The sequence below is a fragment of the Lissotriton vulgaris genome, chromosome 4_1, assembly GCF_964263255.1.
Source record: "Lissotriton vulgaris chromosome 4_1, aLisVul1.2, whole genome shotgun sequence".
Taxonomy (NCBI): domain Eukaryota; kingdom Metazoa; phylum Chordata; class Amphibia; order Caudata; family Salamandridae; genus Lissotriton; species Lissotriton vulgaris.
The window spans coordinates 795,471,620-795,493,042 of record NC_141691.1 but is presented as its reverse complement, the minus strand read 5'-3'; the positions used below and the strand labels follow the sequence as shown (position 1 = coordinate 795,493,042).

At 41.8% G+C, this 21,423-nt stretch overlaps 1 protein-coding gene across 2 annotated transcripts in view; it reads right to left on the bottom strand.

Annotated features, from left to right (window-relative positions):
- Positions 1 to 21,423, bottom strand: part of LOC147722595 (cadherin-6-like) — a 222,121-nt gene that overhangs the window by 44,528 nt on the left and 156,170 nt on the right. For both annotated transcript variants that reach the window (XM_086965121.1, XM_086965119.1), the window contains exons 3-6: positions 16,593 to 16,887; positions 4,475 to 4,594; positions 2,054 to 2,221; positions 1,273 to 1,460 (exon numbers count right to left, since the gene is read on the bottom strand). In XM_086965121.1, coding sequence (XP_086821247.1) covers positions 1,273 to 1,460; positions 2,054 to 2,221; positions 4,475 to 4,594; positions 16,593 to 16,887 — 771 coding nt within the window. The remainder of the gene's footprint in view (positions 1 to 1,272; positions 1,461 to 2,053; positions 2,222 to 4,474; positions 4,595 to 16,592; positions 16,888 to 21,423) is intronic.

Below are 21,423 nucleotides of genomic sequence, written 5' to 3'. Positions count from 1 at the left end.
CTTGAGCTTCACTTTCACTCAGACATACATATGCTTATACATACACACGCATTCACACACACACACACACACACACACACACACACGCCTACACATGCATTCACACATATGCACACCCTCTTTTTTTCTAATAGCGATTAATGTAATAGTATTCACTATTAGTATAATTTTAAAAATTACAAAAAAAGAGGTAAGTGAATCCTCAACCACATAAGGATAAGATGTGTATGTTCTTGCCATTGATTTTGCAACTGCTGACGCTAGGAGTCGCAAAGGCAGTGCCAAGGGTCACAAGGGGCATGCCAGGGGTTGCAATAGCGACCTCTGGCAACCCTTAAATGGCATCCATGAGAGACAGGAAGTTTAGGGTGGTGGAAGAAAATGTAATAAGGTGAAATCAAGACGAGGCAGCCCTGGTGTTCCACAACCCTAGAATTCAGCAGTGCTTTTGGTGGGTTCCTAATAAAAACTTTGCCCCAGGGAATTCTATATTTTTTCTTTTGTTTACCAAGTAAGCACTGAGTGGAGTAAGGCAGCAACTGCCCTTAATAACGTGCAGAGTCTGGAAATTCAAACCACATCATGTAACCGCCACACCTCCAGCCATTTTGCATCACAACAATATGTACTGGCAGAGAGGGAGAGAAGTAGAGAGGAAAAGACGGTAAGGAAAAATGAGGAACGAAAATATTTAAGTGGGGAGTGAGAGGCAGAGACAAAGGAGCATGGGAAGAAAGGAGGAAGGGTTCGAGGGAATAAAGGAGGAAGAGATGATTGATGGATAATCTCTTAGATGTCGGTGGCATTCCCAGAGGAGCTGCATTAAAAATGTTACTGAACCAGGTACATTACACCGTCTGTCACGTAGAAATGATGGAGACATCTGCCCGTTTGCCCTAGTTTACTCTGGAATCGGCCCTTTCTGTCTAATACAGTCACCACATAGCAAAGACAAAGAAATGGGAAAGAGAAGCAAATACGGAGGTGAGGTCTTTGGGGTACTACTAGTACAGGTCATGGTGCCAATATACTGAACACAATCACAGGGGGCGCTGCTATCACGAGTACAGGGGTGGCACTGGGGTCACTGCCGTCTTTTATTATGGAACCTTGGAGTTAGGCGGCCATTTTCTTTGCTTGTATTAGTGTACATAGCACCCTTGCTACCCCAGTGGCCAAACGGTATTCAATAATTATACTGACAAACGAGGGACCCTGTTCCTTCTATGCTTGGCTGATTTATCAAAGGCAACAGCAAAAAGGGGCACTCACCTTTTTGACCATAACAATTCCTTCCTGCGTCTCCTTATCAGTGACGACCTCGAACGAGCCGCCGTCATCGCCTTCGGTGATGGTGTATTCGATCTCCGCATTCTCGCCCACGTCCGCGTCAGTGGCTTTTATGGTACCAATGGGGTACCCCACTGGTGTGGTCTCCACAGTCTTGAACTGATAGGTACCTAAGGAGCATCCATTTTGAAAAGGCAGCAGAGTAAGGGTTAAAATGTAACCTCAACGTGAAAACATATCAGAAGGACTTTGCAAATGTCAGAGCGGGCGCAGCGAGAGGCAATACAGCATCTCATTTTCACAAAGTGACTTTCAGCGGAATGGAGACGCAGCGAAGAAAGTTCCAAAGGCAACGATCAATACTGTTACTGCTGTAATTACTCCACATTTCAGCCCGTGGAGCCTTGGGACTCGTGTTCATTATGTATTTCACCCCTATCTTGACTTAGCTGTGTGGTAGGTTCTCAAGCACTCTGCAGGCAGCGTCATATACGAGAGAAACAAGCGAAGGGCCTAGTGCCTTAATTTGCAGCTAACTTTAGCGTTTACTGCTGTGTGCTGGGTTAGCAATGCACGGCGGAAGGAGACCAAACAAGGGGGAATTTCTCATTCACTGGGGACCTAAATCTGTGCTCAGTGACCCCTCCCGCCTGCCCCAGGGAAGCCTGTCATTGGGTCCATATCTGTCAGTGTAAACATACATCAGCCTGCGGCCTAGACATCTGTCTGTGGGCATTAAAGCAGATCTGCGTCAGACTCTTACTCTGAGGGAATCTTGGCGGGTTGTCGTTGACGTCTGTCAGCGTGATATTCACGACGGTGGTCCCGGATAGTCCACCCATCTGTCCGCCCATGTCTTTGCCCTGGATGACCACCTGGTACTTCTTCTTGTTCTCGCGGTCCATGTTGGGCAGAGCGGTTTTGATGATGCCTGGAAAGACATGGAATATTATTTACAGAGACTAGACATCAAGGCGCACAGGATAAAGAAGAAAAGGCCTTATTTATGAGGCCTTGCGTCACTTTTACGCTGCTGGTGCGTCACTTTTTGTGACGCACCAGCTGTGTAAAAAATGCGCCATGTTGCGTCATATTAACAAAGTGACGCATCTTGGTAGATGTGTCACTTTGTAAACCCCTGCACCACATTATACCTGCGCCAGGTATAATGTATTCAGGGGGGGGCGTTCCGACGCAAGAAAAGGTGGTAGAAGTGAGGCAGGGAAATCTATGAGATTTCCCTGCGCCACTTCTAGGATGCAAATGCGCCAATATATTACGCCTGCCATTGGCAGGCGTAAGACTGATTGATGAAGGCACATTTAACATGGGACTTGCCCATGTGTAATGACACATTGCTGGAGTTGCGTCACTTTTGTGACACACTCCAGCAATGCGTCATTTTTGCGCCCAAAGTACTTAGTGAAAGATTCAGCTGCACTATTTAGACATGATGTGTCCCACCAGAGGTTCGGGACTGGCATCATATTTTAAACAGGGTGACTTATTTCATGTGTAACAAAATATTAAGCCTTAATATTGTAGCCTTTTTTATCCCTCCCTAATGCTGGGAAAACAGTGCTAAGATCCTTGCCTTGAGCATTTGAGTGTTACTGTTTGCTGATTTTTAATTTTTATACAGCTCTCTTTTGTGTAGGTTGCATTTTCAAGAGCTTGTACAAGAAAAAATATCTTTTAAAAGAAGTGCTTAATTTGAGCCGGTGGTTTCTGGAGCTCAGCACTGGCACGTAATTGTCAACACAGTTGCTTGTGACAGTCTGCCACAAGGTGACATTGTCTGGCTAATTTCGAGATGACCAAACAGCAGTCAATTATTAAATCAATATACATAAAAACTGACTATTACCTGACGCCCAAGACGTTCCTATAGCTTTGGGGGCCTGGAATAGTCCGAATTGTCACACTTGTAGGAGTGTGATGGTTAGTAGTTGTGTTGTTATTATGAATGACAGCGCTGACAGGGGTAATGTATGGGGCAAGCTGCAGTGGCCTCCTGACGAGAGCCCCGGAACTTATTTATTTTTTACAAATAAAGCACTGCTTATAAGGAATCCACTCTACTTTTTATTAGACAATACGTATGGTAATTGGAAAGAAAGGTGTCAGAAATGCTCCAAAGCAGAAAGGCAAGGATGAGGGGGAATTGGAAGGGATCTGGGGTGTCTGTAGAATGGGAGAACATTTCTTGTCCATTAAATGCTTCAAAGAACACACCGCCACAGGATATCTGTAAAGTCACCACATGGGGCTCCACATATGCTTCCATAAAACATCAATGTCTGGGCTCGACCACCAGACATGTACGGGTGGGGCAAGGAACAATGATAATTTACGCCCACTACAAGCCCTTCTCTTAAAGAGGTATTACATGCTAAATTAATCTGATTACGAGGTGCGTCCTAGAGGGACTATAGTGATATTTTTGGAAAACATGAGGCTGGTTTGACAGATAAAGCGGACTCTAGCCCAAACCAAAAAAAACATAATAAATCCTTCACCAAAGATGTTTTAATTAGCCCACCTCATTAAATGTTCCATGTTAATAGTTGAAAACTAACGTGCCTGTGTTTAGTCTTATTTTATTAAACCATGATACTCATCTTAAAATAATGTAGATGCCCTACTTACAGATATATAGCTCTGTTGAACTTGTCAAGCAGCACGGAAAAGGAAAAAATCAGGTGCTCTCGAGTTTAAAGTCCAACGTCTCCCAGTTTGGGTCTAATGTTTTGTATGAATTTGTAGACACAGAACGGACAGTGACAGGAGAGGGAGGTAGCAGTGCTTAATTAGAGCCAATGGTTGCAGTTGGGGCTCATCGGCACTCATTCTTGGGGACCGGTACTTGTTTTTCCTCATCAGACTTTCACCCAGAGCAAGAGAGAAAAAGCAAAAAGAGGGAAAGAAAGAGGAAGAGAAAGAAGGAAAAACAGTGACAAAGAAAGGAAGCAGGGATGAAAAGAACATGAAAGAGTGAAATATAGGGACGCAGAGTGTCTGGGAATGAATGATGGAGGCATAAGGTCAAATCGAGACTACGCAGGCATGGCACTCGGCAGCCCCAACATTTCATACCATTGGCAGTGGGCTTCTGAGCAAAACTTTCGGGCCACATTAAAAAAAAATTTGTTACAAGCTAAGCACTGAGGGTAGGATTCCTGACCTGTCTCAGACTCAACGGAGAAGTATGGCTGCCCCTGGAGGATGCTGTAGACTACTTTTGCGCTGTTTCCGTAGGTAGGATCGTCTTCATCGTTTGCGGTGACTTGTACAACGAATGTTCCTAGGAAAAATAAAGAACACAAGATAAAACACAAGATCATTACATGAAAGGAGGATAATGGCAGCTCGTGTCAATCTGTGTCCTTTTGGCCTTCGGCCATTTAATGGCAGAGTCAAATATAGTGCGTTCACAACGTGCAAATCGCTGCCTCCTCACTCAAGCGACTTCCAATGAGATAAACAACTGCAGTTAGTGTGGTTTAACCAAGGGCGAAGCATTTATTCAAATAGTCACATAGCATCAGTGAGGAATGATAGCCATAGTTAAGCAGACATTATTGTGATGAGAATACATGCTTTAAGATCAGCCAAAGACATTGTTGTGGTTGATGCAGTATGTTGGCTGGTGTGTGGTGAAATGAAAAGAGGCCGATCCTTCGCCTCGTGGTGCCTTATATGATGCCTCGCTGGGCGCCCCCAGATGACGTCACGGTTGTTCCTCTTCATGGCAAAAAACAGACGAGGCTCCTGCCCGTGGAGGGACTAAGGGTGCCCCACTGCTATTTGCAGGGGACACCTGGTCAATTTTGCAATTTAAAGTCAATGGCTCCGACCAAAGAGAGGATTCCTCACTAAACAAATATCCTAATAAGCCACCCGGAAATCCCGAATCGTCCTCCCAAAATAAACTTTACAAACCTCCCAATAAATTATTCATGCTTTGTTGACAGCCTTCCACGTTCAATGATCGAGAGGTTTGTAACTTATCCTCAGAAACTCAATACTGTCAAAACTTGTGATAGCGGGTATCATGGGGACAATAAAAGCTATACAAATGCTCCCCCGTCCGCCACCCACTGGGCAGTAAAAGACAGCCATAATAAGTATACAGTGAGTCCCTCCCACCCTGGGGCGCCAGGGCCACTGCACCTGCTGCAGTAATGAAAGCTGGGCCCCTGACTGATGTATCAATTCCGCTTCCGCATTTCCCTGTGTTTACATGACCTGCTCACGAACTTGGAAGCCAGTAATAAATCTCGCAATTTCTACTCTGCTTGAGCTGTCAGTATGATGGAGCAGGGCATGCAGGGAAAATAATTTTAAACCAGTACATTGTTTATATGCCCCCCCTCAGTGGAATCTTAATCTGAAAGAGAGGGTGCGGGATACGGGAAAAAAAGAAAGAAAAAAAAGAATATATATATATATATATATATATATATATATATATATATATATATATATATCAGGCGGGCAACTAACTAGAGCCAAATTTCGGGGGGGGCTGATAAAGATTTGGGGGGGGGCTAATTCTTCCAGCTATTCCGACGACGATTTGGGGCTGAAGCCCGGTGAGCCCAATGGGTGTTGCGCGCCTGATTTATATATATATATATATATATATATATATATATATATATATATATATATATATATATATATATATATATATATATATATATATAGAGAGAGAGAGAGAGAGAGAGAAAATTCCACCCTGGCGATAATGAACAAACCAGCCCCTCTCTATCTCACTCTCTCCTTCTCTCTCAAATCCTCTTTCTCTCTCGTCACTGTGCTTTGTTCCAGTGGCGTAACGAAACCTGAGCCCCCCCTTGCAAAGTGCATGTGAGGGCTCCCTTCCAGATTTACTCGGGAGCTCTCAGGCCAGGGTACAGCGCTGAGGGGGCTCAATGGAGCTCGGGTGCCCCACCGCCCTGTGGAGGGCCTTTGTTACGCCACTGCCTCATTTAATGAACCTTGGGGGGCGGTAGAGGTTGACAAAGACTGTTGGCTGTGCGCCTTCAAAAACTGTCCTCCAGTGTCTCAAAACCCCTTCCAACACCAAGCCTAGGGTAATGCCCAATAAGTAAATGGCCAGTCCGGCCCTGGTGGCAGCAGCAAAATGGGAAAATAGAATACTCTGTTCCATTTTCAAACAGAAGCATAAGCACACAGTGCATGAACTTTAAAATAAAATTTAAAAAATAAAAAAAACATTTGACGGTGACAAGTTCTTTAGAACTTTGGAGCAGTCGGCATCACTATATAAATGTGGTATAATAAATGTAGCCTTAAAACGTGGGAAATAGAGGAAAATAAAGCAATTTAATGAAGGGAAAAACAACAGCTGGATTTTCCTTTTGACTATAAAATCAGCAATTTGTGATTTCTACGCTCCATATTTTCACGATTCGTCATACTTTAATGTTTCTTTAACTTTGAGGTAGATGGGCAATACCAATGATGGAAAACAAAACTTCAAATAGATGTTTACTAATTTCCCAAAAAGGCTGAATACCCAAATGCCCACAGCTGTGCTAAGATGATAATAGTGATAAAGGACCTGTTCCTTGGACTACATAGCTAAATTTTGCCCCATTCCATGTCAACTTGATAGTCAAGCTTTTCTGGGAGCTCTTTGAAGTGGTTATGATATGACCACTCTTTAAAAGCAATAATATACATATACCATAATTACTAAAGAGCATGGCCACTGGCCCTGGGGACCACAGTACTATTTGCTATCACTGGACATCTAAGAAGTCAGAGGTCAAATTCAAAGACCCATGCATCATGTCTAGGACCTGTCAGTGCAGGGTTTTTGTTGGCATTCATACATGGCCTTTTGCTTGAAGTCAATGGGAAACATCAGACCTAAATTTAGCTCTAAGAATGCCAGTACTTTTTCGATGCAGCAACCTCATGCCAGGGACTTGCACCAGCTCAAGCTCTGGCATCCCCACTCCATGCCAGTCTCCAAAAAGGCTTTGAATTCGCATCTATTCTAAGGCCATGATTAAACCAGCACCAATAGTTATCTCAGAATACTGCCTGTGCTACAAGTGTAGTGAGACAATTGGTCTGACAGTAAGATGTGGCACGTAAGCTATGCTTGTGTCATTTAGACATTGAGTAAGATGTGGCCAGGGCACAGTGGGCTCTCTTGTTCCTTTTCTCTGGAATGCCTTTTTCTCTTATCTTGCAAGCCCACCATGATCAGATAGACGACTGCATGGTGTTAATACGCCATTCTATTTCTGCAAGCGTAGGGCTAACTGATTAAATTCAGCCTAGTGAATTCCCTGCTTCCATCAATTTGTGCTAAGTTTACAACCTCACATTTAAAAGTTATACTCTGCACCCAAACAATACCTAATCTCCTGTAGATCATCAATAAATGCCGCCAACCACTGCATGAAATTCCCATATCCTCCTCTCCTATTGAAGATGACCCCTAATTCCTGCTAATGTAATCGAATCTTAAGGCATGGAGTGGTTCTTGTAGATCACAAGACTTATCCCAATAAACAACAATAACTACCAAAAAGCAAACAAAAACATTAGCCCTGGGACTTGGAGGAGCGTGCTGCTCAGCATAAAAGCACAACAATGCCTTGTCAGGGGTAGTAAGTGACATATAGCGCAAATACAATAGAATATATATCCCGCACTTAAACTAATACCTCAACACTTCGGGTGATTGTAGTTCATACAGGCTGCTTAATAATTCCCTTTTACTGCTTTACACTCTCATGAAATAAAAATGTTAAAGGTCATAATCATCACCCTGTACCACACCCGTCCACAGCAATAAACCACCCATCACCAGCCGACCAGGCACAGAATAATTGAAGAGATCTGCCATATACACAGGCCAAAGGAGGTATCTAAATAAGTCCAACACTGCAGGTCCCAACTACAGGCATACTACGGCCACTTCTTAGCATTAAACAATGAGGATCAGGTTTATGAGGCTGTTAACCCAGTCCATCACAGCAAATCTCTCCACCACTTCTCCCTTTAACATACCCCTGTCCGCAACCACAAACTTTAATCAGAATATTTCAAAATGGACAATCCAATGCATTAACAAGCTAATGCGCCTAAGAAATGCCAAAAAGGGACCTGCAGAGCTGCTCAAAGCTTACTGAAAAACATAAAATGTGTGCCTCTCTTACACTTCTTCATCCGTCACACTGCTAAGCACTGCATGCCATAACACAATAACAGCACCTTAGTGGTCCTCACGCACAACATGGTAACACCTCCCACACAGGATCAAAACAAAAAACAGCGCAATTTCAACCAAAAAACCTACTGGGTGTAGCGTGTAGGGAAGCACTTCAGTGCCCCACGTAAGGTTATTAAACGCTATACAAATGTCGCAATACAATACCAGAAACAAAAGGACCGTCTGAAAACAGCTGAAGACTTGGCTCACTCTAAAGGATTCCACCACAATAGTGGGATTCAAATATCGTAATATCAGTTCCAGAATATCGACCACCATGATATTGTGAAAGCAAGCATATATAGCATATATTGATTTAATGTGCTTAACTCTACATACCTAGACCATGAATATCTTCAAGGTAGACTACTTAGATATGGAGTTATTATTAAATCTATACTTAACTATATATACTTATCTTCACAATGCTTTTGTAGTCAGTATTCTGTAAATGTAATTTTGGCTTCACTTGATATTGTGACATACAACTCTGTGCAATTTGCAAAATTGGATAGAAAATTGTGCTTACATTTGGCAGCACAACAGTTTGAATGTGTAGCACAAATGAAGGGACATTATTCGGTGGACTTCAAGTTAAAATGCTGCTTGAGCACATCTTACAGCAATTAACTACTAACAGCAGAGATCAAATCCAGTCTCCGATTGAGTGAGAGAGCCTTTGTTTCAAAAGTTGACATTTGCCACCTTTTCATTAACTTCCTCTCTCCTGCAGCATGGCGAGCATATTCTCAAAGTCATTATGAAATATAACCATATGCCAGGCTCCTATTAGAAGCCTGCTCCAGATAAGTGCATCGTTCATAGCATCATGAGCTAGATTCACAAAGGTATTTTACACTTCTGGGTAGGTTACACTTTTGAGCAAGTTTATTTTCTTTTTGCTTACTCATAAACACAAAATCCAAATATACGTTACTACTAAAGAAACACTAGTAAGTCCAGCACTACACATTGCCAACCATGAGTACTGCAACACCCTCCCATAGATAATGGAGATAGGGGACTAAAATGAGGCCGAATAGGACATCAGGTTTTGTTAAATTACATTTTTTTTAAATAGTTAAAAATATAAATAAATGTAACTTAATGTTATGAAAATATAAAAAGAGTATATATTTATTATTTAATGATAACATATTTGAATGCCCTATTTTGAATTTAAAATTGCATGTAACAATAATTCTTCTAAACATATTATTACATTTTTATTAATTCTATGTCACTTTTAAAAATTAATAATGCATAATAAAATAGATTATTTTTCTTTCTTTAGGAGGGAATTTATTTTTAAATGTTTAGGAAAAATCATTTAATTTAAATTAGTGTATTTCCATAAATAAATATGTATTTCAAAATCAAGTTAAAAGTGCTGTATTATATTTAGATTTTTTTCTGGATAAAAATAAATGTTTAAAATTAATTTTCATTCATATTTACCATACAAATATGCTTAATATTTATTTTCAAGTTAACTAACTTTTTAAAAATGTTCCCTATAATTTACAATGCGGAGACCCAGAGATCCTTTGTGACTCAGGCCCGAAGTCTTAACTGCAAAGCACAGATGCAGCACCCTAAAAAATGGAGAAAAGGCATGCCCTCATCTAAATTTGGGCAGATAGCTGCAATTCAGTAACAGCCTGGTACGAGTGTCGAACACTCTTGCGGGCCCCATTTTCAAGTCGCAATTAGATAGATGTGCACATGCAGGTCTGCACCGCCACATCTTTCCCATTAAATTAACTTTAAATCAAAATGGTCATTTCGGTTCATTGGGCTACTTCAAGCTACTTAACAAATTTGGTGACCACATAAAAAGGTAGGTGAGTAATTGTCTGAGTGTGTCTGAGCTGAGTTGGTGACGGAATCTATGGACGCCACAGTCAGTTGAGCATCTCATACCAAGACGCTGTGTCATGTGGCAGTGAGTAACCTTGCCATCCATCTTTCAAGTACCAGGCACCAGCAGGGGCTAAACATGCACAATCTTTTTTTCAACTTTTACCCTACCCGTGGGTTAGGACTCAAAAGTGTACTTGTCTTATCTACTAATTCTCAAGGTTCTTGGTTTACTTGTACTTGGCTGTTCTGCAAGGTGTGGGGCTGGGGAGGGGTAAATCAAATATTGAAAATGGTGTGGAGATTAATAATTGTGTGAGAATACCAATAGAGCTGGATATAAAATAAAAAGCGAGAGAACAATGATTCCTATGGAGACATTTACATCCTCGTTACCAGTAAATCCAGGGGATCAGACTGAGTTAACAAGGGACTATGAGTGAGACTCTGAAGGTCCATTTAGAAATGAGGCATTACCATATGAATCAGTAATTCTAGTAATGATTCCCTTGTAAATACTCATTTGACACTGGAATTTCTCCTGAAGATTTTGGCCACTTTCAGCAGCAAAAATCTCTCAGTGAAAGTCATCATGTCTTCGATTTTCTGCAGACCTTGATATTTCAAAGGGGGTAGTAACTCCCATTACTAATATAGGGAAAAACCCATTCCTTTAATGAACTGGGTGGGCAACAAGACACAGGTGTGTAGTTGGTGTTAACACAGCTAGCAGCCAGGCATCACTGTCTGGGAGTGGCAGGATTCTCTAAAAAATGAAAACAAAAAAGTAGAAGAAAAATAAAATAGATGAAATAAATTAAATGGGTTATTTAAAAGGAGAACATTGAAAACTAAACAACTAATCCACCAGTCTTCCCACAGAGGGACACTCACAGAGACATAGAGTCAAAGTTTTAAGTGAGTTGACCCACTGCCACATGCTGTACATGATGAAGAAGCAGCATTTTCTTCATGCTGTCCCTGTGCAAACAAACACACAAATGACAAAAGAAATACAAATGGCAGAAGACTAACCTATAGCCCCCCAATGCATGTACATGTATTTCTGTATGCATACGTATGTATATTTTTCATAATTGTTTTGCTTACAAGAGGCAGGCAGACAACGAAGAGAGTCTAGTGAGGTCACAGTGCAAATCTTTCTCTCCAGTATTTGTCAAAGGGGCAAACAACACTAAAACCCTGGCTTTCTAATGTAATCTGAGAGAATCCATCTAAGAAAATATCTGTCTACAGGCTTTAGTGCGATATAATAACAATCCACCCTTAAAGTGCTTTTTATATTTAAATACTTTTAATCACAAATTAGTCAGACCTACTGCCTTTATTGTAGGTTTTCCATAATAAAATAATCAGATCTGACTTAACACTTCCCAATGACCCAGTCAGGCCTCTACCATTTATCATGGGATTGTGACCAAATTCACAAATGCACACCCAATTACAGTCGACAAAACAATCTACAATCCCTTCTAAGAGAGGTTATCAAGGATTATTAACGTGCAAATCCTCTATTTCCAGGGCTTGTCAAAAGGGCGACCAAAACCAAAGCACATGCCTACTATAGAAATATTTAAAAATACACTTCACAAAATACCTGTCCGCAGGCTTTGATAAAAAGCTACCTGAAAAAGGGATATTGGCCTCAACAAGTGTTTTTTATAATAAATACATCAGACCTACTGCCTTTGTCATACCTTTTCAGATTAAACAAATTAGACCTTTGGTGTCAGAAATCATTTTTCGAAACAAACCAATCAGCCCTATTGCTTTTACCATTGACTTCTCACCATAACTAACTTAGACCTACTGGACTGGTTTTATGCATTCCAACAAGACAATCATCAGGCATAAAGTCACTAAACTATGTACACAATCACAGTTATTAACACAATATACAAAGCCTCCTAAAATGGTTTAGCAAGGATTATCAAAATTCAACTCTACCCAAGGGTTTGTCACAGGGTTTACCATCACCCACACATTTGCCTACTACAATAATCTGTGAAGTTAAATAGCACAATACCTGTCTGCAGTCTTTAACACAGTGTAATAACAATCCACACTAGAAGGGGCTTTAATTGTACTTCTCACTATACATAATTCAGGCCAACTACTTTTCCCATAACGTTTCTCAATCCACATATCAGGCCTTTCCTCTTGATCATTGGCTTGTGACCATAATCAACTCAGTCCTGTTGTATTGCATAAACTTTCTCGCAAGGTAAAAGAGCAACACAAAAGCTCTTTTCATGTGTCAAATCAAATACTATCCTCAAGAAAATCAACAAAAGCTCCTCTATACTATCCTCAAGAAAAGCAACAAAAGCTCCTCTTTCAGCAGTGCTTCTTAAAGCTTTTTTTTCTGTTGATCACAGAAGGTCACGTGGCAACTCTGCTTTCAAGTCAGATCTAACAGAGGTGCAGCAGCTGTTATATATCCACAGTTCATCTCTTGATGTTTCAACTCCATGGCTTTAAATGGACAGGGCCCTTCTTCAGATGCCAACAATTCCGAAACTATGCAGATGGTGCTTCCGCGGGTGTGCACCCACTGCATGCTTTTGGAGTTTTTGCCCTTACTTTCATGAATGTTCTCATGTATTCAGAGGCAACATTTACGAGTTAGTACACCATTGTGAGGGCCTGTTTTAGAGTTTGATGGAGAGTTACTCTGTCGCAAATGTGACGGATACCCCGTCTGCAGTATTACAAGTGCATTATATTCAATGTCACGTTGCACCCCATTGATAGAGTTCTACGACCCAGTGAATTTATATGGGTACAACTAGAATCAATGAGCCTTTGTTGGTACTGAGGAAGACCCTATCCAAATGCTGATCCTATCTCTTTTTTAAATTAAATTTAAAAAAGAGGATTAAGTTGTAAATTGAATACTTGTCTAGAAGTAAATTACCTTCAATATAATATGATTAATCTATTTCAACTTAGTTCTTTCAACTTGATTTTCAGCCTATTTACTTATTATGAATCTGAAGGCAAGATACATAGTTAACAAAATGGTAGGTACCTCAGTAATGGAGTTTAATTAAAGTGGTGATAGGTTGAAATAATGGAGTTGAAGGAATGGGGACACATTGTAACTACTGTTTCGTCTGCTACCCCTAAATGATTTCCATTAACATAAACAACGTTGTGAAATGGCTGAGTCGGCTAAAGTTTAAACTGTAGAGCATATGCAAACTTGATGGCAACAGGGAGTGGTCCAGATGAGGCCGATCAACGAAAATCAGTTTAGGAAATGGTATAACAGTTAAACATAACGGACCTTATTTATGCAGCCATTGTGTCACGTTTTGTGATGCAGTGGTGGTGTAAATAATGCGCCACTTTGCGTCATATTTACAAGGTGACACATCTAGCAGATGCATAACCTTGTAAAGCCTTGAGTCATATTATACCTGTGGGCGTTCCCACATAAAAAAGGGTCATAGAAGTTTCTGACACTTCTAGGTCACCACTGTGTCAAAACCTTTCGCCGTCCTCATGGCAGGCGTAAGGGTGGCGCAGTGCCATAGGCACAGACCTGCCCCATGCATTGCAGGAGTTTCATCATGCTTGCAATGCAATTCCAGCAATGCGTGTCTTTTGGGCCAACAGATACATCAGTCTTCCTGACGTACCTGTCATTCCCTGTCATTCCTTGCGACATGGAGCACTGTACATTAAATACTGTGTATCCATCACGTCGCAAGGAGGGCACAGGGAAACCTGTTGCATCGCTGTTTTATTGCAGCAATGCAAGAGTTTTCATAAATGAGGCCCAACATATGATGCAAGGAGATTAGATCATGGTACAATGAAAAGGCCCTAGTGCTTAATATTAAGGTAAGTGCAGCCAAATCGGGGGTGGATGTGACTTGACTGCTAGAGCGGCTAACTTTGAAGATGGGAAACCGGGTTCAAGTCTGGGGGGAAGCTCAAATATCCTGTGATTCTGGGCAAATCAGCTAATCTTCTGGTGCCTAAAAAAAGTGAACGTGTCCGACTGTAATGCAACTGGTGCTATTGTTAAGTGCTCTGATACTTTCGGGTCCAGTTTGCACTATATATACCTGCAACAACAACAAAAATCTCGACCCTCAAAAATAATTGTCCCAGATTGTGTGCAAAAGCTAAATAATTACAGGAGACCCTAGACTCTTTAACGTGGCAGCCGGACAAAATGTTTCCTTAGCGAAAGCCTCAGTTGCTGTGTGATAGAAGTAAAACTCTGTTAGATCACCGAATGATAACCAGAGCAGTCACTGAATTCACTATTTCAATAAATTTGAGGTGATTATTCTAAACCCCTTTTTACATTTTTGTAAACTTGCTAGTAGTATGGAGGTATAAGGAATGGCAAGTATTATGTTTCTATTCTATTATGACCATCAGGATCTTGAATGTGGGAGTGGCATCATAAATAGCCTGAAGAGCATCTAATCCCTGCAACATGAATGTTAAACGCCGGTGCTTCATCATCGCGGAGTGAATACAAGACGTGGGTGACTTCTTGAATTCATCGACACTTCGCAGTCGTAAGGAACCGACGACTCACTGCCATGTGACATCACCTCCCTGATAACAGTAAGGAACCGACGCCTCACCTCCCGGACAACAGAAAGGAACCAACACCTCACCTCCCCTGCATCGCAGTAAGGAACCGAGGCCTCACCTCCCCTGGGATCGTAAGGAACCGATGCATCACCTCCCCTGTTATCGTAAGGAACAGACGCCACCCGGCGCCAATGAAGCATCACCTCCCCAACGCTGTGCACCGTTTTGGATTTCATAATTTGCAAAGTACTGTTCTTTGGGGGTCTATGTGACTCCACGCCCAACGCCGCGCTCCTTGCGGTCGGCGCCGTACTTTGGATGTTTATATGCCATGACGTCATAACCGTCCAGGTGGAGTTATTTGTTGCTACAAGCTTTATTTGTGTGAATAACCTATTTTTGAGGATAACGTCTGCCTTGTTTTCCTCATACAAATAAGCAAAGTGGAGGAGCAAGCACAATAGTCCATCAAACACACATGCAATGAAGAAAGCAAGGGTAGTGGTTTACTCATTTATGACGTGCAGCACTCAAGCGGAGAAAAATAAAAATAATTCAACGAATCGCCCTTTTGTCCTGGTGAGTATCTGGCAGCAGGGACTAGACAGCTAATCTCGTGCTACAGGAAGCATCACGCACATAGTGATCTAATCCTGGGTGCATGTAAGAACCGTCAGCAGCCATAAGGAGGCTCACGTCTAGTGCTCTGATAAGTGGAGTAAGCACCAATCCCTCCCAAAAGAATCAGTTATTGAAAAACGCAATACAAGCAAACATAGCGCATAGAGGACAAACATCAGAGTGCCACACATTCATCAAAATGCTCTAACAGGTTTGTTCCGAAAGATCTGTTACCATTTGGCAGATAGGCATTGGAATGAAGTCAGTGTTTAAGTGCAAATCATAAAATAGTCATCTGGAAATTGCATGAATGTTTTTTTTCTGCACTTAGTTCTATTAGAGCCCATTTTGGGAATCTAATTGAACATTATTGCACCTCCTTGCAAAGGGACATGTGATATGGCTGCAAGAGCAACCTCTTGACGATTCCAAGAGCAAAATGGACACCTATGAGTACATGTATGGGAGAGACACTGGGCCTCCACTACAAGAAAATGACACAGCGCGGCACCTTACTGCACAAAAACAATAAATAATGGCGTTTTCCTCTTTCTATGTGTGCTGCACAAGGTATTTCTCCTTGTTGCACCATTCCCACACTTCCGCTGGGGAGGCGTAGTATTCTCATGCATTCCCAGTTTTACAAAAAGTTGTGAATCTGCAAATGCGTCAAGTTCCATGGATATTGTGTGGGAACACCGACAGCAACACCCTTGAAATGCCCCTTTCAATTAGAGTAATGTGTGAAAGGGGCCCATATTTACAAGGCCAAGAAAAGTCACACAGGCTGGCCTTATAAATAAGGGCAGGCACCCTGTGCAGCCAGTATGTCAAAAAAGTAAAGCACCAGTGGCACAATGGGCCTGAAAATAAGCCCCATTGTGTGGACGTGCACCTCTTCCATGTGTGTGCATGGGTGCGTGCATGTGAGGCACTGCTCACAGTTACTTTTCTCATGTTATATAGGCTAGTGATCACATACCCACTTCAGACATTTCTGGCACAGTGGCAGTGTAGACATCCTTCGTAAACTTGGGCTCGTTATCGTTGATGTCGTGGATCTTGATGACAAACTCGGACTTGGGTTCCACTGGTAGGCCGGTGGCCTTGTATATCGCCTGGGCTTGGAGAGTGTAAGCAGATTTCTCCTCTCTGTCCAGTCTTCGTGTGGCGTGCATGTCCCCTGTGTTCTCGTTGATGACGAACAGGTCTCCCGCGCCATCTCCAGAAAGGATGTACTTGAGTTTATTATCTCCTTTGTCTTGGTTTGAGTGAAGCTGGAAAGGGAAGAACACAAACAGTACACTATTGAGTTGCCATCTTTCAATTATAGTGATTCAACTTGGAGTCCAACTTTATCTTATGTTCTGGGGCATTAACATCCTAGTATGGTCACCTTGTACGAGGCATATTTATCAAGACTTTGGCTACGGCAAAAAAAAGTAATGCAAAGTGAAGCAATGTGGTGCAAAGTCCTGATTATTTATTCTCCAGCGCAAAACCTTTTTGTGCTAGAAAGTGGCCTTCAGAGTAACCCAACTAGCGCTTTACACTACTTTGCGATTAGAGGCGCTCCATGGGAGGTACTTGGGTGTTCGAATTCTATAAGCCTTGGTTTTCGATGCAAAGGCAGATCCCCACAGATTATCAGACCCAGCTTTGCATAAAAAAATGCCTCCTTGAGGCAGGTTAAAAGTTGGAGAATTGTTTTAATTTCTTTAAACATGTCACTCATTTTCTGTATACTGCACTGTACAGCACCTGATGTGTGAAATGTAAAAAAAACTAAGGTCGTGGATTTTGTACTCAAAGGGTTTCATTCAATACAAAACCTATGCTACACATCACACACACACACCTTTTCACTAAGATGCAAAGGTATGTATGTGACACTGAGCAGCCTGAATTTGCACCAGTGCAGGGTAAGAGAGCAGCAGCAGCCATATTAAGTAAATATGGTGCTGTGCAGCTCTCTCCACTTAGTGTAACACAACGCAGGAACTTTGGTTGCTGCGTTGCATTGTGCTGTTTATTCGTAAATGTTCCCCTAAGTCCTCTAGCATCTGCCATGCACCTATTCAACATGTTTTAATTTTTTTCTGGATGCAAGTTATTTTATATGTACAACATTTTATTTGCTATCAACTAAATATTTGTACTGTGCCTCAAATGCCATTTAATTAGGTCTTGTTTTTAGGGACCTTATCCGTCTCTGACCCTTTTCCCTGGTTTCCAGTGAGACACACTGCAAGGTTCACTGAGCCTAGCTCAGTTGACTTTGTCCGTGTGACACTTTGATCAGTGACTACAGTCTGACTCATCATAGTCACTTGGTAATAGCACTCTTAGCTACCTTCACAGCAGAGAGATTCCTGCCAGAGTGGGAGGGATCACAAGGTGGGTCTGGCGGCTTAGTGGACTAACGCATCTACTGCAGGAGCCTGTGTTTGACCTCATGCTCATAGGTTCAAATCCTAGCGGGCCCACTCAGCCTTTCATCCTTCTGAGGTCTATAAAATGAGTAGCATTTAGTTGGATAACAATCAACATCTGTTGTTCAGTGCCAAGATACCATTTTGGGTGAACGTTCGGTTTACAAATACACATTATGTTGTCACTAAATATGGCGGTTGGTCATCCACCAGGGTTGTGGCAGTCGTGACCTCTGTACCCCCTAGCCCCCCTCTGGAGGAAAGGACAAAAGCCTGCAAAGACACTTTTGTTTCACAAATGAAATACTTTACATTACATTGGCTCCAGATTGTCTTACATGTGTTTTCAACGATTACATTTGAAAACCAGACCATTACTTTTCACCCAATCAGGGTTCTGGTTTATTGCACTGCCCCTTGAAATTAAAACCCATCGAGTGTCTTCGAAAGCTAGAAGAAGGAATTCTGGGATGCCTTTTGCATCTCCAAAACCCATGTTTTGCTTTCCCGCCCCTTCTTAGAAAAGGCCCTCTCCTTTGATCCCCAAGGAGTAGTCCTTGTTGAGGTGTCAAGCAACATAATTTGTTTTGCAATAATGCAGACCTGCTTGTCAAGAAGGACATGTGAGATGCTGGGTTGTGTCAGTGTTTTAGGCAGCGCCATCCGAAATCCCAATCATGGCGGCCAAGTGGTTGCAAATCATGTGCGCCACCTTTAGCCAGTTGTGCTTTATCCCCAAAAGCGTATTGCTTTCTGGTACTTGCAGTTGTGATTTTAATACTGCTTTCAATATCATTAAGTATGATCTCAAGTAAAAACAAATTTACAAAGCGCAGTTGGGTAAAAAACATCAGGTGTCGCTGGAGGTGTAAAGCTCAACTATCCATAATTTAACAGTTAGTTAAAAAATAATGCAGTGTTTTATATCAATAAAGTAGGAGCATTTTGAAGAAGAGCATGGTTTCCATTGATAAATCTGAAAGAGAAATTAGAATGAGCATCGTACAGTAAGCAATTTACAAAATATGTATATTTTCTGTGGGAGACCGTCACTTGCTGCTTTCAGCATCATGGTGTCCTGACTCACACAATTGAGGTCTATTGCGCCAGTGACTAACAGCCTTTCCCATATAAAGGGGATTAGCTTATGGGCAGAGAAGATCTGTGAGGCAAAGGAAAAGGCCCAGCAGCGGAAATGTCCATGTCATGAAACCATTCCCACAGAAAGCAACTCCAGAACTGCCGTTCCATCCCTCGTACCATCCGGATGGTGTTAATGCCCTACTTCACAGCCCCCCGATCCCACACTGACGCTCCTCGAGTGCATGTTACATGCTGCAGCACTCTTCATTTAGGGCCAAATGTACGAAACAATTTTTCAGCCCACAAACAACCTTATTCGCAGGATTTGCGAACTGAAAAAAATATTTTAAAAGCCCTATTTGCGATTGGGTAAGCTAGTACCGAATCGCAAATTGTGTCTGCGAGTCGCTATTAGGAAGGGGCGTGCCAAGGGAGCGAATAGTCGTAGGGGCATACTTTACCAACTCCATGAAGGAGGTGGTTACCCATTCACAATGGGTAACCAAGGAACCCCTTCCCATTTGTGAAAGGGGGAACCAACATTTTTAAGAGGACCACTGCCTGCTCTTAAAAAAATTAAAAGGAAACTTCATTTTTCTTTTTTAAATGCATCCCGTTTACCTTTAAGGGTCAATTGGCAGCCCATACCATCTTTATAACAAGGTGTATCATCAACAAAGTCATCATGAATGGCACCCCGGCCTAGATGATTGACAGGTTCACAATTTGTTTGGGTTCTATGCACACCTGCAGCCTAAAAGCCATCAAATTGGAATCAAAGAAGTGCAAATATGGAAAACCAATAACTATCGCTTGTGAACTGGGTGCAAATGCTTATTTTGTTTTTGCCATAATTACCGCAAAAGCATTGCAAGTTGCCCAATTGTGCATGCACACAGACAAACAGAGCATAGGATTTGTTGGACTTTTGTACACATCAGAACTTTCATGTGTAAATATACCTTTCTGTTTGACACAAAATGTGAGAACATGGGAGGTTCGAAAGAGATCATATCTGAAATGCCGCAAACACAACAAAGACAAGCACACAGCTTTACTGACTTTGCTAATGCTTGTTTCCTTCTTTCGCATGTGGTTATCAGTCTAAATAAGTAGTGGAAGGCAAAAAATGTGGAGCAGTGAAGACATAATTTCCCATTTTGCCGTGCGTGCACATTAGCTTACTGTGAATACAATTTCTAAGCACAGCTTGGTATACAATGCCAGTATTTTAAGCAGCAGTTGCTTTGTAAACAGAAAGTATTGGAATTTCAGTGCACGGTGGGGCGTATCTCACTCCACATAACTGCAGAAAGTATTTGTACACATCAGTAAACCTGATCAACAATGGTGTATTGAGGGTATGAACGATTTGGCATTTCAAATATGGCGGTCACAGACTGAACCAGTAGGTTCGAGAAAGAAACATAAGAAATCTAATATAAAACGTAATTGATTTGTGTTTACATGTTTGATTAACACTGTCGGAGGCATTTGCCTTAGGCAGCCTCTTAATTTGCTAATTATTTCTCACAACTCCTTTTCCAACAAGTTGCTTAAAGTTGACTTGGTGTTATCACAAGCTCCATTGTTTCTTTCTGAAGGGGGCAGCAATCAACACGTACTGCGTGAGTGTGACGTGTGTTAGATGACTAAAACAGACAGTGTCCTTGTTGAAACCTCTCCTTTGTCAAAACATTTTAAAAGTGGGAATTCATTGTGATTTACCGTCAAAGTTTAATTATTCAGGATATAACAATGCAATATATGGTGTCTGAACAGTCGCCCCGTCTGAGAAGTCTGGAAGTGTGTGGTAATCATAATACTGCAAATGTTCTACCAGCCATGCTTGTTTTGAGCAATGGTCAGTGTCAGGCTCAATTATAAAGAAAGGTCCAAAGATGGATAAGTCTGGTAATTGATACACAGCTTCATATTATAGCCTTAGAGCACTCAGTAGCGGGTTCTACCGGCCATTAATGGCCTACTCCATCGTTAAAGACTAGAGCCGAAGGCGAGGGCCTTTAACAATGGTGCTGGCCTTTAATGGCCGGTAGAACCCGCTACAGAGGGCTCTAAGGCTATTAGTACATTCCACCCCTAGAGGGAGGAATGTTCTAATTTGTAAAACTAAGGCCTCATAGAACCCGAGGGGATTGAAATCCCCACGGGCTCTTTGAGGCCTTTTATTCATAGCAAACGCTGTGAACGAACATTGGAATGTTGGAGCTCTGGATTCCTACCGGCCATTAGAAGCCCGGAGCACTCCATTGTTTTCAATAAAGGTCCCAACATTCC